The 26,001-nt window shown below is 41.4% G+C and overlaps 1 protein-coding gene across 1 annotated transcript in view; it reads right to left on the bottom strand.

Annotated features, from left to right (window-relative positions):
• Positions 1-17,117, bottom strand: part of GNA13 (G protein subunit alpha 13) — a 39,951-nt gene extending 22,834 nt beyond the window's left edge. Inside the window, exons 1-2 of the mRNA XM_012747471.2 lie at positions 16,676-17,117; positions 14,042-14,268 (exon numbers count right to left, since the gene is read on the bottom strand). Of these exons, the coding sequence (XP_012602925.1) occupies positions 14,042-14,268; positions 16,676-16,958 (510 nt within the window). The 5' untranslated portion in view covers positions 16,959-17,117. The remainder of the gene's footprint in view (positions 1-14,041; positions 14,269-16,675) is intronic.
• Positions 17,118-26,001: the final 8,884 nt, after the last annotated feature.

The raw sequence follows: 26,001 nt of genomic DNA, 5'->3' as shown, positions 1-26,001 counted from the left end.
AAAAAGCAAAGCATTTGCTGTGATGTGAGCACATGTTTTTAATAAGGGCAATACTGTCATCTTTATCATTAAAGCATACTTAAAGTACCGCCACTCATGCCTTTTTGTTTGGTTCTTGAGGAAAAGGACAGTATTTATAAACAAAGAAATATAAGCCATTTTTCTTTGTTCTGTAGATATAGCAAAATTAAACAGACTCCAAGTAAATGCAGAGTTTCAAATTTCTTGCCGAAATTTTCTATGTGTACCAGTTAAAATTTCCAAAAGAGCCAAAATTATTTATTTAGGACATTATAAACCATCCTAATATTTGAAAACTTTTTTCAATTTGACTATCTTTCTAGACTAATCTAAGATAGTTTAGGTAAGTAGAATTTCCAAAAGGATACTACCTCTGTCTCATTTACACACAATTTAATTTTTTCTAGTACATAAGCTACAAAAACAAACTAGGGCACAATATTAAAATAAGAGATTTTTGGAAAGAACTAAGTTATTATTCTGTAAATTGGCTTATTCTTGACACAACTCATAAATTATTATAAAGTCCTCTTTATATCAAGTTTTTCATTTAGACTTATCACCAAAATAATTAAGGCTAATGATCTCAATGATCAGAGTTTTCTAAGAATAGTCCCATAGTCCTGCCAAATTCCAATTTACACATAACACAAAATGTACAAAGCAGTTTAGTAATTCTCCTACTACAGAAGTCACCAAAAAAGGACCTTATTGTATTAAAATGCTGTATCCTGGAAAAACAGAGAAAAAAGTTTTAGCCATATGTCTGATAAGCATTTATAAATACATATGTATCTTACACATATTTACCTTTTAAGATGTTAATTCTGTTATTATCTTAAGAAAGTAAAAGTTAAGTCCAAATTATAAATGCAAGAAAGGAGTTCGGGCCGGGTGCAGTGGCTCATGCCTGTAATCCTTGCACTCGGGGAGGCCGAGGCGGGATGACTGCTTGAGCTCAGGAGTTCAAGACCAGCCTGAGCAAGAGCAAAACCTGTCTCTACTAAAAACAGAAACATTAGTGAGGCATCATAGTGCATGCCTATAGTCCCAGCTACTCGGGAGGCTGAGACAGGAGTATCACTTGAGCCCAGGAGTTTGAGGTTGCAGTGAACTATGATGACACCACTGAACTCTACCCAGGGCAACAGAGCAAGACTCTGTCTCAAAAAGAAAAGAAAAAGAAAAAAGGAAAGGAGTTTAATACTGCAGAGATGGGCCAGCTCTAACATAACATATAATGCCAACCAACTGGGCAGCAACACAGCAAGACTTAGCCCATATTTATTCCCTATGTTACCATTTAGCAACACTACTTTCTGTTCATAAAAAAATAAACAGGGAAGAATTATCCATTTAAATAAAAAATTCACCTCCATTTCTAAAGAATGCCTTGCTGGTCCTCTCAGAAAATTACCTCCCTTCTCCAGGAAATGCTAATGTTGCAACAGTAAATGAACAGGATATAAAGTTGTACAGAAAGTACAAAAAAGTTTATCTTAACATCCAATATTGTATTCAAATACTGGAAGGAAATACACGAAAATGTCAACAAAGATGTCTTGGGGTGGTACGCTGGCTAACTGGATGATAATTTACAATGAACACATATGTTTTAAACTTTGAGCTTTAAAAAAAAAAGCTAATTTCAAATCTGGAGCCTGTAAATTAACCCCTCAAAACAAACCAACCACTTTCCTACTCTTCAGTTTTCACATAATGATAACACCAGAAAGCTTAAAGTTTTGAGCCCTGAAAGATTATTAAAAGCTAAAATACTTTGTTGAAAAGGGCCAATCATGTACAATTCCAACAGCACATAAAGATTTAGTTTTGCCAGAGCTAGAACCCTTCATTTGTAAATTTTTTTTTTTTGGATTCCCAAAAAGAAATTACCTCAATTGTTAAAAGGAAAAAAGGAATAAATATGCAGTTTTCCAACACCAGACATACTTCCCAAATATAGTTTCAATTCCCCTGCTGTCTATAGGGGCTATAAGAAAACTATGTAATACCCCAAAGTCTCTGTGAATGCACACCAGCTGGAAAGTTCTGTTCTATGATTATGTGCTACAATACCCCATAACTCAAACATTGCACAATAACCAACATTAATTAATAAAGCAATTCTATGCCTAAGATTACACAACTATTTTGAGGCTCCTTATAAATTAAAAATAAAGAGGCAGGATTAAAAAAAAAAAAGATCACACAACAGGTAAGAGAAAAACCAGATCACATTATTGCCAGTTTAGTGTTCAAACGTCATCCCAAACTCTTATCTCTAGTAGAAAAAGTTCCACACAGCCTGCAAGGAGCATGAACTATCTTCCTCTCCCCAGCCCCAACCAACAGTGTCAGACAGCAAAACAATGCAACCTGCAAATATTTCTAAATACTTATCAGTGTGGAAAATTAGCTCAAAATTTATACTGGCACATCAGTTCCTGTTTCCAAGTCACTATTTGGTTAATTTTTTTTATTAAGAGAAGCAGCAAAGCATAGTAATGAGTATCAGACATGGGCTAGAGTCCTACAGCCCTGAGCTTGAATCTTGCCCCTATCACCAAAAAAAAAGGAGCTGTGACCTTAACCTCTGTGTCCTTAACCTCCACAAATCTATGTTTTATGTGCAAAATGAAGTGAACTGGACTACACACTCCCCCTTAGGTATTTTCTAGCTTAGTAAACACTTAGTGATTCTGCAGGTATAGGACAGCATTTACACTATCATTTGCCACTACTGTTGGCTCAACTGGTGCTCACTAAATCAGGAGTCCCCAGTAAGGCAGCCAGACAGGCAGTTTACTGGATTTCCTAGAGCCTAGTCTTGGGAGGTATTCAATACATGCTTGCTGAAGAATGAATGAGCCCCATGTGTATAACTCATCAAGTTACTGCCCTTACTGGATAGGAGATGATCATAAGTAAAATAATCAAGTACAAGGTGAAAAAAACTTTTCTGTATTTGTCTGACCTAACAGATTAACAGTATGATTAATATTTAACTGCTGAGGATGAGATTCAAAGAAATTGGTTAATATAAATGCAATGTCCTCTTGCACTTTAAAAAGGTCTGACGAACCACAACCTACTAAGTCAAGTGGCTGAAAGTACTGCAAAAGAAAAAGGAGAACAGTCAGCTTGATTTCAAGTGCATCTTCTCCACTTCCTCACCTCTCCCCTCTCATCGAGCCTCTCCCTCACATGACCTGCCATGGTCAGTATATATACCTTCCTGTTGCCAAACTCAATGGACATGTCATTCTTGACCTTATTAGACCTCTTGCTGGCACAGGGCACCACTGACCCCTTTTTTCTTTTTGAAACACATTCCTGGCTTCCATGATATGACATGTTCCTGAATTTCTCCTACTTTCCTGGCCACTGCTGCTAGCATCCCCTCCTCTGAATATTTCCAAAAGATCTGGTGGTTCTCAAGACTCTACCATGAGCCCTAATTGCCTGTATTTTTACAATTCTTTCCTGAGTAATCACTACAGAGATTTTATATATCACCTGAATAAAAACAGCTCCTAAATTTCTACCTCTAATCCAAAACTCTGTTCTGGATTCAAGACTCACGTATTAAACTGTCTACTTGGTTGTCTCCACCTACATGTCTCTCAGATAACTGAATCTAGTACTTATGCTCCTTGACTTCCAACGGGGTTACATCCAAATAAATCCATTGCAAATTGAAAATATCATGTCAAAAATACACTTAACCTACAGAGCATCATAGCTTAGCCTAGTCTACCTTAAACATGCTCAGAACACTTAACACTAGCCAAAAATTGGACAAAATCATCTAACACAAAGCCTATCTTACAATGAAGTGCTGAATATCTCATGTAATTTACTAAGTTCGGTACTAAATGCTTGTATGGGTACTCGAAGTATGGTTTCTACTGAATGTGTGCTGCTTTTGCATCAACATAAAGTTGAAAAATTCATTAAGTCAAACCATAGTAATAATCTGAGCACCTTCTGCATGCCCAAACTAACCTCTTAATCTTCTCCCTCAAGTTTCATTCTTCCACAATCTTTTCATTTCAGTAAAAAGCACCAGCATCCGCCTTGCTGTTAAAGGCAGAAACTTGAGTCACTCATAACCTGTGCCTCTCTCTCTTACCTCATATCCAATCTACCAGAATCCCAATGATTTTCCCTACAAAGTATACCTGGAATCCATCTGTTCCTCTTCATCTCTACCACCACTACCTGCCAACAAGCCACTCACGCTGCAATAGTCTGCTAACTAACTCTTGGAACTGGCTAGCACCAAGAACAGTACCTGGTGCAAAGGTTCTCCCTGCTTCCCTCCAATTTCCACACAGCAGCCAGAGTGATCTTGCCATAAATCCAATCCTCTGGTAGCTTTGCAAGGCAGTTAGAGAAACTCCCAACTCCTTAGCATGGCAGTAATGGGCTGCCAGTCTCCCCCACCTGCTTGAACCTCCCTCACACACTCTCTGCACGGCCTTGATCACATTTTCTGACCTGTAACAAGCTTTGTCTGACTTTGCACATAGTGCTCCTGCCTGAAGCACTCTTCCCCCGCTTTGCCTGGCTGACACTTTCGCATCCATGGGCTCTTAACCTAAATGTTACCTCCCAGGACTACCCTCTCGGTCTCTCATTGTTTTTTCTTCAAAGCATTTATCGCAAGCATGATTATATAGTTATTTGTTTGCCATTTAACCTAGGTTCCTCCAACTAGCATTTAAGATCAACACGGGGATTACTTTCGTTTGGTTCACTAGCAAACACCTAGCCTACAAAAAGATGCCTGACTCCTTAACAGGTGTCGGGTAACATGTGACTGCACGGCTGCTGGAAGCTACCAGTGAACTGTTACCAGACCTGCTCCAGAATCTCCCGTGATCTGCTACCCCGGGCTTTCTTGCCTTCATCACCTTTTACGTTTGCTACTCACTTTTCACATTTGAGGAGAAAAAAATTCAGATTATCATAATGAAACTGGATACTCTGAAAATAATGCTCTAAACTTTAATACTTGCATACAGAATAAAATTACATATGAAAATATGAGATGGATATACATATTCCCATCAAAATGTATTTCTACAGAATGGAGCTTTTTAATAAAGTCTTCTTTTTCAAAAGAAAGATATCACACATTAAGACTAATATGCAAAATACTGTACAATGGGGAAAACTTTGGTTCTCTTAATAAACTGTAACATCAACCATAAAATTGGTTGCAACATTTAACCATAACATATCATAATTTAAAACATTAAGAAAAAATTTAAGTATAACCCTCCTTGCCTTGGAGTTGAAATGTATTAATATATACTCTGTATGGTAACAGTTTAAAGTCCCTACTATTTTTGAAACTGTAGCAAATAAAATCAGTCTAACTGTAAATGTGGCAAATTAGTAACAGTTAAAAAATAGCAAACCATTTGTATTCCAATATTTTTAACTGAACTGGCTAAATCACATTTTTCTTTTTAAAAATTTCAATTAGGATAAATAGTATTTGCAGCTTTGTGACTATACAGTGTTTGATTATTTACTTTTTAAAAAAATCAATAAAAATAGATTGAGAGACCATCTTACAGTTGAACAGCAATTTTATTTGTCTAAAGTATATTCCAGGTACATTTTCTCATTTATTAGGCCTACTGTAGCAGAGCAGGCCAAGCAGTAACATGGGACCAACTCTCTAGCAACTTGGAGATCTGGGGCAGCTGCTCATTGCTAGTAGCTTCCATGAATTTTTCTTTTACTTAGTATCAATGAATGGACACAACCACACTTCACATTATGAAGTTTAAATTTTAAAAAAAATCACTATATAAGATGACAGATTTCTTTGTAACTTCTACTGAGCCACTTCATCCTATTTAAAAGAAAAACAATTGTTTAAAAAGCTACCCAGAAATAGGAAAACAGTAATAGGGTGTTACTGTTACACAAGGTGTAACAGTCCAGAGTGTTAAAAAGGAAAGTGAAAGTTCCTCTCCCCAATTAGTCACTGTTCTCGTTTTTCTTTAACCTTTCTAGAAGGGTTAAAAGAGAAAAGAAATGTCCTATTCACAAGCTAAATGTAGCTGCCTGGGCTCAAAGAACCCAAAGACACAGTTATACTTTTTGGGGGATGGGGAGTCGTATAGAAGAGTTTTGTTTGTTGACTAACATTGTTTTTAAATGCTAAAATCAATACATTTGCCATTGGGAGAGCAAATTTGAAATTTATTTTGCTCCATGAGAAAAAGTAGACATTATCTACTAATGGTTTTTATACAAAATGGTTAGAAGTTCTAAGATCTCACAAAAAGCAACATGGAACCTTAAAAAAAAAATCATTCTGTATTTTACGAACATATTGAATATTTTTACCTTAGAAATGAAGCCCACATACCCTCTTTAACCTAAGCACTCTCAACACCTCTGCCAAGTCACAGACCACGGAAATGGCAGAAAGGGAAAGAGTCCATGTGTGTGCATGTGGACGGGGCATGGGGAGTGCCCCAGAGACAAAGGTGAAGGGACAGAAGAGAGCAGCACATTCAGGGGGAGTGGTGGAGCACTTGCACCTATGCCAAAGGTTATCTTACCATGCCTCCAGCAGGAAGATAAGGATTTGCCTCACTCTGCCTACATATCTGAAGCATTTCAGGAATACATTCTCCAAACAATTAAATACTTCCAGCTATAAATCTCATAGTGAGAATGGAAAAGGTCAATACTGGTTAGTTTCACCATATATCTATATAATGCTTTATTATTTTCAAATGACATCTGATTCTTTAGAATTGTGTATGCTTTTCAAATCATTTACAAATATATACAAGGACTAGCCATAAAAATATAGACCCAACATTTATAAAATGTTTCTGGTTGCTTAAAAAGGTACTGTAAAGAAATGAAGAACATCATAAATTTTCAACCTAAAAATCAAACAGAATGATATCAGGCAACCAGAGCCAACGTAATAATGAATAAGCTCAAGTCTCTCTTCAATGTGCGGTCTGCATTATTCAGAATTCAGAATGTTTATATTGGTAATCAAGGTCAGAGAGTAAATCAAAGCTTCTAGTGCTTTACTTTTTATAAAGCTAGTATATCAGGAATATTAATAGCTAATAGTAAAAATATGGTTAATACATGTCAGGCACTGTGCCAAGGGCTTTACATGGAGCATCTCATGTAATCCTCACAATACCTAATATCGGGTCCTGTGATCGTCCCCATTTTACAGCTGGAGAAACGGAAATTCAGAGAGGGTAAGAGAGCCATTGGAGCAGTGGGTGGCAGCCAAAGCATGACTGTGGGTGGCTGCCTTGCCCCACTTTATCCCTCAGCGCAGCAGAAAGCCATAGCAAACTTTAAGGTCATCACACTAAAACCAAAAGTAAAAATGTTTTGCAACATGTAAAATAAATCAGTAAGTTTCAACATGGTTGTTAATCTGTATGGAAGATAAAACTAAAAAAAAAGTCACATATAGCACAACTAAGTATATTAGTCTGTTAGATCAAAAAACAAGGCCGGGCGCTGTGGCTCACGCCTGTAATCCTAGCTCTTGGGAGGCCGAGGCGGGCGGATTGCTCAAGGTCAGGAGTTCAAAACCAGCCTGAGCGAGACCCCGTCTCTACTATAAATAGAAACAAATTAATTGGCCAACTGATATATATATATAAAATTAGCCGGGCATGGTGGCGCATGCCTGTAGTCCCAGCTACCCGGGAGGCTGAGGCAGAAGGATCACTCGAGCCCAGGAGTTTGAGGTTGCTGTGAGCTAGGCTGACGCCACGGCACTCACTCTAGCCCGGGCAACAAAGCGAGACTCTGTCTCAAAAAAAAAAAAAAAAAAAAAAAAAAAAAATAAATCAACGAAGAGTACTCCTACTTGATCACTGCAGAGTAGATGGAGATGAAGAAGTTCACCCACTGCACCGATCTAAAAATCTTTTTGATTCGTTTCGCCAAAAGAAGAGCAATTAAAAATAAAAGAGGAAGGTAAACAACTACTATCACTTCAACAGATTGTTACCTTTGGCGGCCAAGTCCACTAAAGTCCAGTTCTCAAATCAAAATTATATCCTTGATTCTTACCAGCCTATTCTAATACTGCTCTGCTAAAGTGACTATAAAACAATTTCTCTTAGAAAAAAAGGGCATCTTGTAAAATAGGATCACAATATATACAAAGAAGAATGGTATCATGTAACTAGAGAAAAATGGGATACTTTCAAGCAAGGAAATAAAAATTATTGCTAATTTCCAGAAATACACACTATAAAAAACAAATTAGGTCATTTCTGTGACAAAAATCTGTGGCAAACTACAAAATCTGCATTGCTCACAGACAGTATGAAAACTGTGACATAACAACATAAGAAGCATTTCAAAGGAGTTCAAAAAAAACAACAGAATAAAAGTGTTCTGATGTTCTCTTCTCCAAAACAAAAGCAATTCTGAGCAATTACATACTAGTTGCTAATTTCCAAATGAAACTGTTTAACATTTTCAGAGCAGCATAAATTACTGTACAACTAGCTTTATTTAGTAATAAGAGGTAATACAGAAAAAGCAGCACAGTAAACAATACCCCTTTAGCACCAAGAGCCCAAACAGCTCACAGCCAGTCATTTCCACCAAAAAAATGCAAACACGAAAATGTCAATATAACAGAACACATCAAGTGATATATACCTTTGTGTGCATACATACATGCACATACCTCACAAAGTTGTATTGAAACTATAAGCACATACCAAAACATCCTCAGTTTTTAAAGTAAACATAAAGCAAGCTGTCGGTTTCCAAGGTCTACATAAAATAAAACCACGTGGATAAAGTGATTGGTTTCATCAAAAGGCAATTTTACCTATAGAGATCTAAACTTTACAATCTCTACTATCTTTAACATTATATATAATCCTTATGTTATGTAGGCCGAAATATTTAACTCTAGCCCTAGAATCAGTAGACACTCAAAAGGTTTTTGGCAACTGAAAGTCCTTGCTAGATTTTACTCACAGAGAAAATGAACTGATCCACCATATTTTACAATTTTTTTATAAGAAAATATTTTACAATATTTTTACAGCTGAAAGTAGTAACTGATTCACTCTTTAAAACAAATCCAAATTAGTGTTAAAGAAAAAACAAATGATTCTTTTTTTCCTAAGACGAGGTCTCACTGTGTTGTCCAGGCTGAACTTGAACTCCTAGGCTCAAGCGATCCTACTGCCTCGGCCTCCCCAGTAGCTGGGACTACAGGTACACACCACTGTCTAGTTTCAAATGACTCTGATTCTTTTGTATTTTAAATATATGCCACAGTGCAAATAAAAAAATAAATATTTTAGCTAAACCTGAAGTTTCTAGGTTTATTTAGTTGGCACTCATCTCTTTTTTACAGGCAATCATGAAGCTAAATAGTTACTCTGTTACACGGATTGAGGGGTGAATCTCTGTCTTAATGAAAAATCTACCTTATCAGCTTAGAGATGTGTAACTATTATCAGGCACAAAAATTACCACTTGAGGAAGAAGGATTAAGACTAATCAAAGGTACCATGATTAACAAAGAAAACAGTACTGGTTTCAGGAATTGCAGACAGACTGGCCATTAAAGGAAGTTGTATTAATGCTGACAATGTTAAATTGTTTATAGAAACTAGGAAGCTGTGGGGTGTTCCTTCCCATCACACACACTGTCCTGTCCTATATAACTAGTGTTACTTATCTCAATAAGAAAATATAAATTAAACAAAAAAATTAGTTGGCAGTGACTTCTAGCCATGCCATTTTGTTAGTTCTGATCCATATCTCCATTGTATCATAGCCCAGCCAACCCTGACCCTCGCATCTTCAGTCATCTAAGTTAGTTCCCAAATTCTCTGGTTATTGTCACATGAGAAATTTTTCCAAAGATAGGGTAACTCATTAGTGCAGTGGCAGGTTATACTCACTGTATAGCCAAAGCAGAGTATTACAAATATTTAATCCAGTACTAAAAGAGATCACTTTGTATGATATGTTATCCTCAATGTGCTAGGTTATACTAAGTAGAAAGGTACCTTAAGTTATAACAAGAATATGAATCTTAGATTTTTCTTTTCCCTAGTAAGCTATTTTGCTTACCCACAATGGAACTAACCAGAAAAGGAAATGTTTGCCTTTGGGAACTCAGAAAGGAAAACATTCATGTTTGCACCCAAAGTTATTACTAACAAACGAGTGGCCCGCTAGAAACCTAAGCTATGATATCACTACCCTACCCCTGTCTAAAAAATTGATTAAAGGCATTATTCATCTTAAGCAAAATGTTAAGTCACAAAGAATCTTAAAAACTGTCAGTATATTTTTTCATTTCAATTTGCATTAATAAATTTAATAATCAATCATTAGTTGAAAAGTCTAATTTTAATCTTAGTTCCTTTATCTGCTAACTCTTCCCATTTTCCCTGATGTTTACTTTTACTAATCAAGACTCAAAAATATGTTGCTAAACATAAAAAGACATTTTTAAAAACTCCAAAAATTATGATTATATAATACACGAACTTCCCATTTCCTGGAAACTTAGCCAACTAACATATAGAAATAATCTGTATTTCCCAGAAGGAACTTAATGTGAATGCTTCTTTCTCTTTTTTTTGTCAAGACCTTTGTAATTCAGAATGTCTAAAAAATGAGGAAATAAAGTTAAGTGTCAGGCGATATGCTCCTGGAGGAGAAAAGGACAAACAAGGCATACCAAAGGATTTTCTATGTTAATGAGACAGCCAAGTATGAATGTAGGTGACTTTAATGCACGAATGCACGGAGGACCATGACCAGTTTTACAAGCAAGCGCACTAGGAGAACGCAGGGCAGAGAGCACCATTCTGGCCAGGAGGACTGGGGATGCTTCAGATAAGGAGATGTTCCTGGGGAAGGTGGGAACACGGAGCAAATCCATCCAAATCACTTACTGCTGTGTGCTAAAAATACAGATTGCTGGGGCCCATCCCAGATTCCTGAATCAGATTCTTAGACGAGGAAGCCTGAGAATCTGCTTGCTCTAACCAGCATTCCAGTTGTATGCAAAGGGGCCATGGACCATATTTAGTCACCTTAAAATTGTAAGTCCTAATGAAGAGATATGGTAACGAAAAATTCTGGCACTACATGACAAGAGCCATGGGAGGAGAAAATCAGGGTATGTGTGTGGGAATAGAGAGGTTACAAGGTATGTTCAGAGTCATAATGAAATATGCTGTTGGAATCATAGGTAAGCTTGCTAGTCTTGACTCACACAAAGAGGTTGAACTCTGTTCTGGAGGCAATGGAGAATGATCAAAACCTGAGCAAACTAATGCTGTATTTGAACAAGATTACCTTGGAGTCCAAGTAAGAGGTACTAGAACAATAAGAAAGGAAAAGGAAAAAGAGGAGGAAAAGAGGGAATGAATGCAAGAGATGTTATAGAAGTAGAAAAGTCAGGAATTGGGGATCTGCTGTATGTAGGTGAATACAAGAAACCAACAATGACTTGGAGGAAAATTTTAAATAAGCCAAGTGTCTTCTCGGTGTTCAACACTATGCCATACACCACTGAGAATCCAAAAATATGAAAGTTATTAATTCAATATAATAATCAGTAATCTACTACACATGCCAGGTACTATACCTGAGGATGCACCCAGGATGAAAATCCCTGTCCTCCAGGAGCTTAGGACTAGATCTCACCCTGTTCCTCTTTTCTTGTGTCTCTCTCTCTCTTTTTTTTTTTTTTTTTACGGAAAAAAGTATTTCTGGAACCTGTCTCTTTGCCCTTGAGGACTTCGCTGCTCCTAAAGCACTAGCTGGCTCAAGTCAAGAACATGTAGGTCTTCATCCCAAGTACTTTTACCTATTTGCTTTTAATGAGAAAGAAATACTTAAGGCATGCTTTCTCAGCTATGATCCCATGACAGACTTGATATGAAACTTTAAGATGTGAACTTCCAAATTCAAAAAATGTCAGTTAAGCCCAACTTCAATTAAATGGACTTGGGGTAAATAAGGAACTTTCCCACAGAGAACTTTTGGGTACATACATAACATAACATATAAATTTTTTCATTCTATTTGTACTGTATGCTTATTACAGGCGGATGTTTCTTCCCTGACCTGGAAGAATGAATAAGAGCCTGAGACAACAGAGTGGGAAGTGTAGTTAGTTGAGAAAATGAACTAAGAATAATGGAGAATAAGCAATACCTAAAAGCAGGAGGAACGGTGAAGGGAGATAGGAAGGGATATGTAGAGGAACTTAAGCAAGCAGTCTATCAAAAATAACAAATACTAACCAAAGGACAAAAACTAACCAGAAATCTGGGAATCGGATGGAGGTCACTTGTGAAGTTAAATTCATAGTTTTCAACATATAATGCTGCCAGCTACTCAATTTTAATAATAATGTGAGGTAGTTCCTTTTAGAAATGTACAAGTTACTTGCAAAGAAGCACATATAAGGGAACTATACAAGATAGTACATAATGAAGAGCTAGGTGAATGAAAGATAGATATAAAAAAAAGAAAGAAAAAAGAAAGAAAAGAGCCATAACTCAAAAAAAAAGGCTTAAGGTTAAGTTTTATAAAAAGCTATTGGGAACACTTTTCTAGAATTTTTAGCAGTCAAGATTTCTTTTGAGTACAAATAGTAACAGCAAAGACTGCTGGTTGTACATCATTCCGTAGCCACACCCATAAATGTAGATTGCTTTAATGTTAGTGACATCATCAAACAACTTCCTAAGCAGTTTTACTTTTAACTGTCACTTTATTTTAACCATATTACAGTCAAACTCTTAACTACCTCCAAATTGCACAGTCTAGATTACTATCACTGTTGGTATTTTTCTGGTCTTTAGCAAATAAAACCCAGATTAAAATCAAAGCATTCACAATTAAATTACAAAACACTTGATTAAAAATCTGTTTCAATTATTAGTTTTGTGTCTTTAACTTGGATTGGATACTTTCTTTTCTAGCCTTTCTTCAATGCTGTGTAATGGCTACTAAGTATTTTATGGGTAGTCTTGTTTAAGACAAAGGGGAAAAAATAAATGTAAAATAAATTCTGGGTGCTTCCTATGTGAAACAAAGGTACAAAAAAATAACTAAGATTATTTTGTTTTTTCAGAAGAACATCTTATACAATGTGGTTAGGAGCCTTAGAAACACACACACACAATGCAAATATATAAAAAGCATATTTACTGTTAAAGATTAACTATTTTAATCTCTCTATATATATTAAATTAACCTGTATCATAAAATGAGTACCTCCAAAGACTAAATGGGCACATCCAACTAGGTTTGTTACTAAATTATTATTCTAAGAGTAAATGGTCAGTTTTTAAGAAGATGAATACAGTTGCTATAATTGGAAGGAAATTACTTTCAAAAAGAGAATAAAATTAGAAGAAAATATCTAAGAAAATCATTATGACCTCACTTTCAAAATGGAAGAATGACCTATTAAATAGAATAGCTTTATTAAATCTGTGGAATTTACCTTATTTTTATCTTGCTTAGTACAAAGGTTACCTATAGCAGCCCAAATTTCTGAGGCTACAATTTTGGAGAGATATATTAAATTGTGGATGTCAGTGAAAAAGTGTGCTAAAATCAGATACAGGTTGAGTATCTCTTACTCGAAATGCTTGGGAGCAGAAGTGTTTTGGATTTTGGATATTTCCACATTTTGCATATATATATAATGAGATATCTTGGGGGTGGGTCGCAAGTCTAAACACAAAATTAATTTATGCTTTATATACACCTCAGACACATACCTAAAGGCAATTTTATATAATATTTTTACACATACTCATTATAGGCCAGAACATTTTAGGCCTCTCACTAAACCTCTGTCTGTTTCTCCATTTTCAAAAACTTTTGGATTTTGAGGCATTTAGGAGTTTGGCCTTTGGATTAGGGATGTGCAACCTGTGTTACTAAATGTCATTAAAACCACAACATTTTAAAACAGCAAATCTCTTACCAACTGAAATTCTCGACGCCGGTCGTAGGCATTCTGTATGCCGCTGTCTGCCCACAACGATCTTATAGCAGGAAGATATTGTAAAAAAACCCGAGTTTCCACCAATCCCTGGGCCGCCATGGGGGCTCGGGTGTCAAATGCCATCATCTTGTCTCCGTTGAGTTGGTTTGAGTTATCTCCCCAAGGAATATGAAGCTTCTCTCGAGCATCTACCAGCACCCTCATACCTTTGTTTAAAAAGAAAAGAAGTGTGGAGAGGAGTCATTAGATAGTACCTACGTTTTTACTCCAGTATTACTTCCTTTAAACTTCTGAGTTACTCCAGGCCCACGTCATCCAAAAATGAAGACCAACATCAAAACAAACACCCACAACTTCTCAGAGGTTAAAAAGCTAACAGTTGCTCACTGTCTTAAAATTAGAGCTTTGAAAAGCAAATACTATTAACACAATTGCTCTTTCTGAAGGATTTTAATATACTCCAATTTATAAAATAATTTCTGGGATAGAAGGTGGTCAAAAAAGAACCAAACAAGGGAAGGAAAAAGAAATCATGCTGCACAGCCCAATGTCCAGACTCTGAAGAAAACGGTTACAACCAAGATTTTATGAGCTTGTCTAAAAGACATTTATTTATGAAACACTAAGAACAGAACATTATAGCTCTGCATTCTGCTTGTTCCATCAGCACCCTAGCACCTAAGTCTTCTAGGAACACAATGAAGACTCAAAAACTTCTGGCCCAAGCTTCAAATCAGTGTAAGTCACAGGATGGCTTTAGATTTCCCTAAAAGGAAGACAGACTGCAAAATGATATAAAAACAGACTCCAACTCACAGAGGTTAGTTCAAACTCAATTATGTCTATCACTTACTAAACTATGACCCTCAGTCCATCTTGTCACATGGCAATTAGGAAGTCATTTGGATAACTGAAAAAATGTTTAGCTGTCAATTCTCCGATCATACCAACTCGAAAAAACTAGATTTCTAGTGACTTATTTCATCTCATAATAAATGCTCAAAGTAGGTCACACTTAGGACCCAGTGTACATTAAGATCTGGGTGTTTACCAGGCTCACAATCAGTTAGCATGTTGACTCTATTCATTAACATAATTCCCTAAGTTCAGCTGCATCAGGATACAAAGGTACCTTCAATTAAGGACTAACAAGGCAGGGTCTGTGGCCTTGAAAGAGACCTTAATTAGTTTTGTACTAAATGGTAAGGCAGGATAAATACAACTGTTCTTTACAGTTTAACAGCAGAGGTGCTAGAGCTGAGAGCTGGCTGTGGCCTGTGAGCTCCTGGCCTAGCATTCTTCTTCAGTCATTACCCTACAATGCCTCCTCCACCAGGCAGGCAGTTTTTCTCTACCCAAACTCTGGGAGGAAAAAAAGCAACATGAATGAATTACTTATGTACTTCTTGAACAAAAATCCCACTTTAAAAAACACTGCTTGAAAAGACCTGCAATCTGTAGCAAACTAAGGATTGCTAAACTGCTCCCCCGATAAAATAAATCCCGATGCACCTGAAGTACCAAGGGATGTACCTCAATTTTGCCAAAATGCCTTTTCTGTAGAACATTAGCACTAAGAAAAATGACTGCTAATTATCTTTCAAATGACAAAAACTATCTTCTTGATTTCTTTGAAGGCCAAGAAATAAAGACCTTGTGTATTTTTCACTTAAGAACAAAGTTTAATTTTGAAAATACAAGAGCAGAACCTATTATTCAACCCAACACTGATTCATTGACTCCACCCGTACAGGAGTCGCATGACTTTTAGGCCAAAGAGCTCTCATACCACTACACAATTTCATCTAAATAGAAGCCAGTAGTGGTACCCCCTTCCTTCCTGCCCCCAGTCACTTAGCAAAAAGGAGAGTGGAACGTGTTGCACAATGATCACAGAGAAACATATTACCTGACCGTGACACTGGGGCGAAAAACCACTGATGCTATTTTTTTTTTAGAGTAATTGTATGGGTCTACTCTTTCCTGATGCCAGTACAGTAAACCTGACACCCTCAAGTTTCATATCCTTGCTCAAAAGGGCCCCAGAGGCTGTCACCCTACGCCCTTGACAAGAGTCTTCAGGCAAAAAGTTTCCTTACTGCGACGGTTCCAGAACTCCCTTGCTCAGGAGGCGGCCCAGGAAGCAGGGAGTTGGGAGCACATCGACCCCATGTGACTCGGGTCACCCACCCCGGGCAGCGAGGTCCGACATACAGCGCCTTGGTGGGGGGCAGGGGTGTAGAGTCTGGGGCTGCTCTAGGGTCTTCCTGCCTCATCTGCAGGGAGGAGGGCAGGTCAGGTCACCCCGCACCCAGAGGCACCCGGCTCGCCCCACTTCCCCCTCGGAGGGGGCGACACCGGGATGGGGTGGGGGCTGGGGGAATGGCTGTGACGCCCACTGGGGCGGCAAGAGCGACAGCGGGGCGCCCCCCGGGCATCCTTTCACCTGCGGGGCGAGGGCACCGGCGGGCAGGACGGGCGCCCGGGGCGCGCCCCCTTCCCGCCCGCTGCCGGGCCCGGTCCTCCGCCACCGAGAGGGCGGTGCCCGGCCCCACGCCCGCCGCCGCGCCCGGCCCGCGGCGCCCCCCGCCCGGCCCGACCCCCGCGCGGCACCTTTGATCACGTTGCTGTAGATGGTGGGGCGGAACTCCTCGCGCGCGCGCTGGTCGAAGTCCTGCCCGTGGATGATCCGCATCTGCTTCAGGAAGGTGGACTTGCCGCTCTCGCCCGCGCCCAGCAGCAGGATCTTCACCAGCCGCTTCACGTAGGTCTTCTCCCGCGACAGGCACTTGTCGATCTCCTTGGACTTGCGCTGCTGCTCGGCCTCGCTGCTCGTCAGCAGGCAGCCGGGGAAGCACACGGACAGCACGGACCGCGACGGCAGGAAGTCCGCCATCTTGCCGCCGCCGCCGCCGCCTCGGCGGGCCCCTCCGGCTCCCTCCGCCTCCTCCTCGGCGGCGGGCGGCTCCGGCTCCGCGGCTCGAGGGCGGGGAACGCAGCGGCGGCCCGAGCGCGCCCGGGGAGGGAGGGAACCAGCGAACTGACTCGCAGGGCGGGCCGCGCAGGGCGGGCCGGGCGAGCCGGGGAGGGAGGGAAGGAGGGCGGGCCCGGGAGGGGCGGTGGCCCCGGGCGTGCGCGCCCCCGCTGCCTCCCGGGAGCGCGCGCGTACGCCGCCGCGGTCGCTGCCCCGCCTCCCGCCCTGGGCGCGGGCGAGTCACGCGCTCGCTCTCTGGCTCGCGTGCCCGCGGCCGCGCGCGGGGAGGACCCGGCCGGGGTGGGGAGCCGCGGTCACGTGGGCCGGGCCGGCGCTCGCCTGCGATTAGCTGCGCCCACTTCTGGGCAGAAGGGCCCCTTCCCGAGCCCTGGGGGCCGGAGACCAGGGCCCCGGCCCTGCTCCCAGGGCTCCCGCCGCCCTTTCTCCTGGGTTGCACGCCCGCTGCCAGCTGTCACCGTCCTCGCGACTGACTTTGGGCCGCTGGCTCGAAAGTTATTCGAACAGCCGGCGCGAGCCCGGCAGGTTCTTGGTGCATTTTCTTAAGGTGACTCCCTTCACATTCTACTCTCCCAAGCCCAGAGCGATAACCAAACGTCGTCAATGCCCCCTTCTTCCAGATCTTTTTGGCATTTTTCAGACCCCTGCAAGGGCCCTCCTTTGTGGAAAAAAGAACTTGAGTTGATGTTCTTTTTTTTTTTTTTTTGGCATGGCTTTTCTTAACTGCTTATGGAATTGATGTTCATCTGAGATCTGCTAGAAGGGTTGTTAATGTCTCACTAATGTGGATTGCCACCCGAGCTGCGCTGTGACTCCGCTGACGCTGATGGGTGAATGGTAGCAGCAGCAGGGTGAGGTCATGGTGAAAATCCCCCTAACCGGACACCGAAGCAGGCTCTTCCCAACAAGGAAGCAGATAAGCAAACAGAACGAGGACAGGAGCAGACAAATTTTAGGTTTCCTGCCAGATTACAGAGGATATGACCAGCCAAGGGACTTTTTTCTGTCCTAATGGCAGATTCAGGCCAGGACACCTGAAAGGGCTGCCAGGAGACAAGCGACAAGTGACAGCTGGGTTGGCAGAGAGGCAGCACAGCCACGTCCCCGGAAGCTGACTTCTTCATTCTTAGTATTTAGTTTCGAGTGGAAAAAGCCATTTTGGTCTGCCTCTGTCTTTGGCAATGCAACATAATGCTTCTTGCTTTGGGAGTCCGTATCTGAGAATCAACTTCTTATGTGTTAGGGAGTTGGGGTAGGAGGTCAACAGTCTGAGAGGCTCGTGAATGGGTTTAAATTTAAAAATCAGTGCTAATCAGTCACTGTCTAGTGCTGGGTTAATGACTGAGAAGCCTCATGACTCAGTGAATTGGCTGCAGTAAACAATGCCTGTAGTAAGATTATCTCCTGTTGCTCTGGCCAAGCCCATAGGGTGAACAGTCTACAGTTTGCAAAGCCGGGTAGGCTCACCTCCAGTATGTGTGGATCAATAGGGCCAGAATCACTGGGCAGTGCCATCAGTCAAAATGTTTGGTGAAAGTTTATCCTGGGTGGAGGCTCTCTCTATAGTCTCAGCTGGTGTTAGGAAGGCCCTGTTTTCTAACCATGAAAGGACTAGCCTCTGCCCAAGACCCGGGTGTAGCACAAGCCCCCACGCCCTGTTTCTACATTGACTCCGGGTACTAATCTGAACTCCAGCAAAGACGGAGGAGGGAAGCCTGTAAGTTAGGTAGTTAACATCTTTTTTCCCCAAAGTGTGTGCAACATAATGGAAAACCAAGAATGCCTAAGAGGCAGGAACGTATTCCTGCCCAGCCAGTTCATGTTATGACATGTGGAGTAGCAGTGAAAGCTGTTCAAAGCTCTGCATGTTAACCTTGCCTTGGAACAAGCTTGACTCAGACGGAGACTGCTCTACTCAGTGTTTCTGAAAAAGAGACCTGTTTGGATCCAGCCTGGGGTTTCCCTGCAGCTGTCCAACTTCTTTCTAAGTGGGGATCAAGATACTTTGTAAACCATAAGCATAAAAATGAGTTAGAGGTTTGATGGTTCCTCAAAAACTTAAACATAGGATGAGTAAATTCACATCTAACGGGCACAATGCACACTATCTGGGTGACGGGCACACTTATAACTTTGACTCAAACTGTACAAGAGCAATTTATGTAACCAAAACGTGTGTACTCCTGTGATACTCTGAAATAATAATAATAATAAAAAACCCTTAAGACATAAAATTGCTATGTGACCCAGCAATTCCACTCCTGGGTATACCCAAAAGATTGAAAACAGGTGTTCAACCCAAAACTTGTACACCCATGTTCATAGCAGCACTATCCTGAATAGCCAAAAAGTGAAAACAATCCAAATATCCACCAATGAATGAATGGATAAACAAAATGTGATATATCCATGCAGGGGGAATTATATAGCCGTAAAAAGCAATGAAGTACTGATACATGCTCCAGCATGGATGAACTTTGAAAACACTATACTAAGTGAAACAAAAGGCTACCTATGACAAGATTTCACTTATATAAAATGTCCAGAATAGGCAAACCCATATGATCAGAAAGCAGATTAGTAGTTGCCAAGAGCTGAGGGAGGAGGGAAGAAAAGGGAGTGACTGTTTAATGTGTACAGAGTTTCTTTTTGCGGTGATGAGAATGTTTTGGAACAAGGTAGTGATGATGGTTGCAGAACATTGTAAATGTACTAAATAAATGACATTGAATTGTACGCTTTAAAATGGTCACATGATGAATTTTATGTTAATTTGACCACAATTAAAAAATGATTTAGGGAAAAATATTGTCCATAAAAAGTCGTCAGCATCATTTGAGATTGAAGTGCCCACAGTGTGTAGCATTCAATGACTGAAACTGCCATTGTGTTTATTTTAAAATAATACTAACAATGTAAAATTATTTGCACCAGAAGCAAATCTAACAGTTGCTTCAGTTTACATTGTGATGATATTAGTGATACTTTAATTTTCAGATAGATTGTTTCATAACTGAGAAAAAGATCTACACTTCTTAAGGGAGTATAGTCTATTGATTAGAATATTGCTGATGCTGTATTTCCTTCAGGCCCAGATGTTAACTCATTGGAAACATCTGTATTGTTGCGAGACAGTTAATCCGTATGGAAATGAAGGATTCAAATGCCGTGTGGAGCTGTGATAAAATGATTGGAGCAGTTGATCAGTTGCAATGCTCTTTTCTTTCTGGAAACTCAAAGTCTAATGGCAAGCAGTCTTGTAAGATAAATAATGAAAAGTGTGACTAAAAATACATTTCCAAATGGCTTTTCTTTTCTGGCCACCTTAGGAACAAACCCTGTCTCACAGTACTGCCATAGTTGAAATCTCTCTGTAACTCTTCTGTTGGAACTGAAAGAAAGATAGATTTCTATCTTATCATCACAGTTTAGTTTCAATTTTAAAATGGTATTACTTAGCTTATTTGCCAATCGTGCCAAATAACTTTGGGCTGTTTACAAAAATCAGAATTATCCACAAAGGACAAAAAATGTGTCACCCTTAGACATATTCAAAAAAATGTGCCAGAGGCTCTAGGAACAGTTCCAAAAGAGGAGTTAAAAAATTTTTTTGATAGGAAATATGATTTAAATAAGTGTTTCCTCTGCCAGAGTGACTACTCACTACTCGGGATGGGAACGCCCATTAGGTTATGTTTATTTAAAAATCAGTCTCATTACCTGATGGTTAAACCTTGCGTTAATTTTCTAATAAGGATGATGACACATCCAGGGTTCTTATTACACAACTCTCTTCTGCCTCATCAGGATGTAAAATGAATGGAGTCTAATACTTTCTTACAGATAAGAGAGGTATGGACTTTTCTTACCTTTCTTTCCCCACAGGAAAGGAAGGGAATTCCTAAGCCTGCCCAAAATACAAATCCCTTACATTTGTGTAATGTTTTAAGTGCCTCAAAGCACTTTGACCTACTTTATCTCATGCTCTGCTCACAATGGCCTGACTAGGAAAACCCAGAATTAACCTCACTCCCATTGGGCAAGAAAGGTTGTTTTTTATTTTGTTGATCAATTGATTGGTTGATTGATTGACAGGGTCTTGCTGTCACCCAGGCTGGAGTGCAGTGGCTAGATCATAGCTCACTGCAACCTTGAACTCCCAGGCTCAAGCGATCCTCATGCCTCAGCCTCTCCACTAGCTGGGACCACAGGCGTGTGCCACCATGCCAGGCTAATTTTTCTTTCTTTTTTGTTGAGACAGGGTCTCCCTATGCTGCCCAGGCTAACCTTGAATTCCTCTCCTCAAAGAATCCTCCCACCTGGGCCTCCTGAAGTTCTGGGATTACAGGCATGAACCCCCATGAACAGCCAAGAAAAGTTTAAGTGACTCTCTCAATGCCTTACACGCTGTGGCCAGTTGCAGAGCTGGGACTGGAAGCTCCCTATTTTGGCTCTTAGTCCAGTGCTCATTCTGATATGCCAAAATTGTCATAGTGAAGTTGCCAGTATGAAGTTCAAACTGGAAGCAAGTAGCTAACTGTACTTAACCTCCAGGCACTGTAGAGTTCAGTGCTTTTGTGCGTTCGTTAGTCTGTTTTTCCAGCCCCTTTCAGGCTGGCTGCCATCTTGAAGTTCCCCAGCTCTCAGGCCGATTCTGGTAAGACATTCTATCCCTCGAGCTCAGGCTTTGGTTTGTAAAACGTTCCAGGTGGCTGATGGAGAAATAGAAGGAGTCAAGCTTATATATTTGTTTGTTTGTCCGTGTGGTGTGTAAGCCCTGTGCGTTCTTCCCTTCACAATAGTTATATTTGAAAAGGCAACTTTTTTGGTAATGAAATTTGATGGGACCCTTACCAGAATAAGCCTCTCATGTGGAAAGTTTCATATGGAACTAGACATGTGGAATTGAATCGACGATGGTTTTGTTTGTTGTTGTTAATAATGGAAAACATGACTTTAATTATTGGTTGTATTTTTCTAAAGATCCTTGAGCTGCTGTGGACCGGCTGAGCTCTGAACTCCTGAAAAGTCTGAAGCTGGCACTGTCCTAAAGACACACACTGTTACTCATGCAGCTCTTCCACCTTGCTGATCGCATCAGGCCCATTTAAGGGCACTCTGTTTACATAACGCTAAGCACAAGGCTTTTCCTGTAAATCTGAGATTCTTTCTGAGAAACTCAAAACATCCTGCTCACTCCCTCCCCATTCTTTTCCCCTACGGCTTTTAAAGATTAGGGGTACTTTTCATATTCTAGCGCCTGTAAATGGGGTGCCCCTTGCCAAAAATAGGTAAGGATGCTTTAGAACATGAGTTCTGTTTCTCCAGGGAAGTTCGAGCTGGCAGTCTCAATGTATTCCTGTGTCTTAAAATCCAGTGCTCCCATCCTGGCAGCAGGCAGCAGTTTTCTTTCCCTGGGAACCCCGGATTAGCAAGCTAGGACCTGCTTCTTCCAGCAACCACACACTCCTGGATAGCTGGCTCCCAGTACAGGTAGCGCCACATGTCACGGCCTGTCCTTTGCCTCAGTCCAAATTCCGGGCAGGGAGCATCAGCTGGTTGAATTTACCACTGAACAACAGTAAGGGGCTGATCAAGGAGAAATGGTCCATGCTGGCTCAGAGCAAATGGTATGATCAGCTTTCTCCAAACGCCTGCTGAGAAGTCAGCCGTTAAGGAAAAGAAAGCCTTGCTCGTGGTAGGATTCAGGTAAAGGCAGCAGCTGCTGAGTCAGAACGACAGAACGAGAAGCCCGAACAGATGAGTCATGTAGCTGAGTTCCCTCTTTACTGCCCAGCTTTCTCCAGGGAAGCTTATGCAAAGTCCAAACAGAAGACAAGAGGAGAAAATAACAGCGAAGGGAAGGTGCTGGGTCTGTGTCAAACAATCTTGCACTTGTGATTGTTTCTTCCTTTTTTGCTAATAAACAGAACTGTCATAGGGAAAGCTTCCTTAAGTAGTAAGGCCATCCACTTTTCAGCATGAATCTTATCAGATCGCTGGCTATTCATTTTGTTTTCCAGAGAAGGAATGTAGTGCAGTGGGGAGAGTGAGGGTGAGAACTCAGTTAAGAGACCTGAGCCTTGCCTTTCTTATCTGTAAATTAGGAGTGGTGATACATAAAGATTTATTGTGGGGATTAAATTATAGCACAAGTGTGCTCAGTGTCTGTCCATCAAAGGGAGTTGGAGTTTTAGACTATTAGGAAGGAGCAACCAAACTTCTTTAAAAGCCCTTGGAAAGTTTAGCAACATGGTCATTGTCAGAACGCTCTCCCTGTCCCCTTCCTAAGCCCTTCCTTCTATGGTAATGAATATGTATCTTCTCTTTCTTATGCCCAGGGTCACTGGCAGCCTCTGATGTGCACCCAACAGGGTCTGTTTCTGTCTAAAGGGACTGATACAACAGTGAGAAAAGGAGGTGCCTGTTAGGGGTTAACCTCAAACTCTCAAATCTGAAGAGGGGCAGGATTTATTAGTTCCCACCAGAAGCCTATGGAATCCGCTATTCCACCAGAGAGTAGAAGTTCAAGTACATTAAGAGCATGGGTTTTGTTTTCTAATCTATAAACTGGGTATATAATAATCTTGGAATGCTTTGTAGGGGTTATGTAAGCTGACAGAATCAGCTATCAATCAACGTTACCATGTCTTCTCCTGTCTAAGTGCTTACTTGTCCAATCGATGAACTTGTGTCTATGTCATTAAGGTCATGGGTAGTGAGGGGGGTGCCTCGTGGGTGTGCACGTGGCTACTTCAGCCCACACCCCCATGCTCTGTGCACCCCTCCCTCGCCCAACAGCCACCACTGGACAGCCCTCAGGCCTAGGGCTGGACATATCAGTGCTGCAATCCTCCCTCAGGACAGACCCACACCCAGGGCTTGGCCTGCTTTAATAGGAACTCTGAGGTCCTTGGTCCCTAGGGTTTGCTCTGGGAGAAGCACAGGCTCTGGTGAGTCCCTTGGCCTTGCTCCATGTGTAGGGCAGCACCAGGAGAGGGCCCGAGAAGGACCCGCTGCAGCCCAGGCAGGCTGGGGCCTCTCACGCCTGGAGCCAAGTGTGGAACTGGCTGGGAAGATACAAGGAGCTGACATCTACATTGCCCTGTGTCACAGGGGGTGAACCAGACCTCGAAAACTTCCAAGTTCCTAGGCTGTTGAAATGGATCCCAATGACGACACTTCTGAATGCTCAGCTGGAACGCTGCATCGAAGTCGTTCATTACCCAATCCTATAGACTAAGGTCCTAAGATTGTGGCCCTCCTGTAGGAGTCTGGTTGTCACTGCCCTTCCCAACGTTACCTTGGGCAGGAAACCAAAGAGCAGTTTTCTAGAGAAGCAGATATAAAATGCGTTTTGGACTAACCCTCAGTTATCCTATCACCCCGGATTTCTGCTAAGGGAAGAAATAATTATCCTCAAGGAGTTACACACACTTCAAGAGGAGGTGGGGATTCTTCCCTGAGGCAGGATGTGAAACCCCTAAGTCGTCTTCTCCATGATTTATGAACAGTGTGTGCCTGGCGTTCAGAAGGGTGGAAGGTGCAAGGTGCTCAGATTTAAAAAGATTAACACCTACTGCCTTAGGCAATTTTCTAAGAATTGAGCAGATAACAGAGACTCTCAACTAATTTGTTACCACAATTAGGGAATTGGGATGGGGGGAAGGCGCTGTTTAACTCCTCCTGGGACAAACACACTTTACCCAATAAACTCACCAGGGAAAACGCAATGTGTTTCAATGGAAAAGTCTAACAAACTACATACTTACAATTTATGTCTTGTTTCCCAAAAGAGCTCCTCCATGGCCCTATTCTTAATTATTTAACCTTTTCCATAAATGGGGGAACAAATAATAGTAGTGATCACTTTATCAGTAGCCAGAAACTATGAAGTATTTCTGAAAAGCCTTTTCCCCATCCCCCAGGATGGTCTCCTCTTGGAATAACAGCTTTTTCTTGGGGAGATGTTTCTTTTGACAAAGTATTGTCTTGGTTAATTTTATGCCCATTCCAACAGGACCAGCCATTCGTCTAGTTTGGCTGGCAGTGGTAACACCCAAAGTTCTCCCTGTTTGGGTTTTGAGTCCCTCATCCCCTATGTCCCAGCCCTTCCTTCCCGGGTCTGGTCTCTCCAGGCTGGCCAAGGTACCTGGCTTCTGAGGTCCCCTCCTTGCTTCTGTCTATCCCAGCACCTGTCACCCTAGATTGTTCTTGTCACCTGCCTTGCCTTCCTTCCATGCCAGAATGTGGGCTCTTTGAGGCAGGGGGCACAGCTAACTTACTCTGTACCTTTAGCATCTAGCATGGCATATAATAAAGGCTCGATGAATGAGTATGCACCATCTGCCTACAGCCAACCCTTGTCCCTGCGTTTCTGAGGGTTGACAGCTGGATGTTCACTCCACCAGGACTGCAGGGACCCACGCAATGACTGGAGAGGAGATTCTGGCTTGGCCCCGCTGCTCAGAACCCGGGCCCTGGGTCTTGCTACACACTGTGCTGGCTGGGAATGGCTAGATAATACCACATTCTGGGTTGTTAAGGGGATCTAATTAAGGATGTGTGTGTGGGGGGGTTAGGATGGGGAAGGGGGATTGGACACAACAGCATGCAAAGGACATCAGTGGAGTAGCCTGCTCAGAGAGGGACAAGCCGGACAGTGCAGTGACCCCGCGTGGGCCAGGGCAAACTAGAATCTGAGCCGCCCTTACCAGTAGCAGATGCCTCACGGATGCCCAGTCCTATCAGGCACGACCTGGTGCCACAAAGAACACCCATGAGAGACAGGCTTTTAACCCTAGTTAAGTTTTTTGTTTTTTTTTTTTGAGACAGAGTCTCGCTTTGTTGCCCAGGCTAGAGTGAGTGCCATGGCATCAGCCTAGCTCACAGCAACCTCGAACTCCTGGGCTCAAGCAATCCTGCTACTTGAGGCAGCCTCCCAAGC

The sequence above is a fragment of the Microcebus murinus genome, chromosome 18, assembly GCF_040939455.1.
Source record: "Microcebus murinus isolate Inina chromosome 18, M.murinus_Inina_mat1.0, whole genome shotgun sequence".
NCBI lineage: Eukaryota > Metazoa > Chordata > Mammalia > Primates > Cheirogaleidae > Microcebus > Microcebus murinus.
This window is presented reverse-complemented; position numbering and strand designations above follow the sequence as displayed.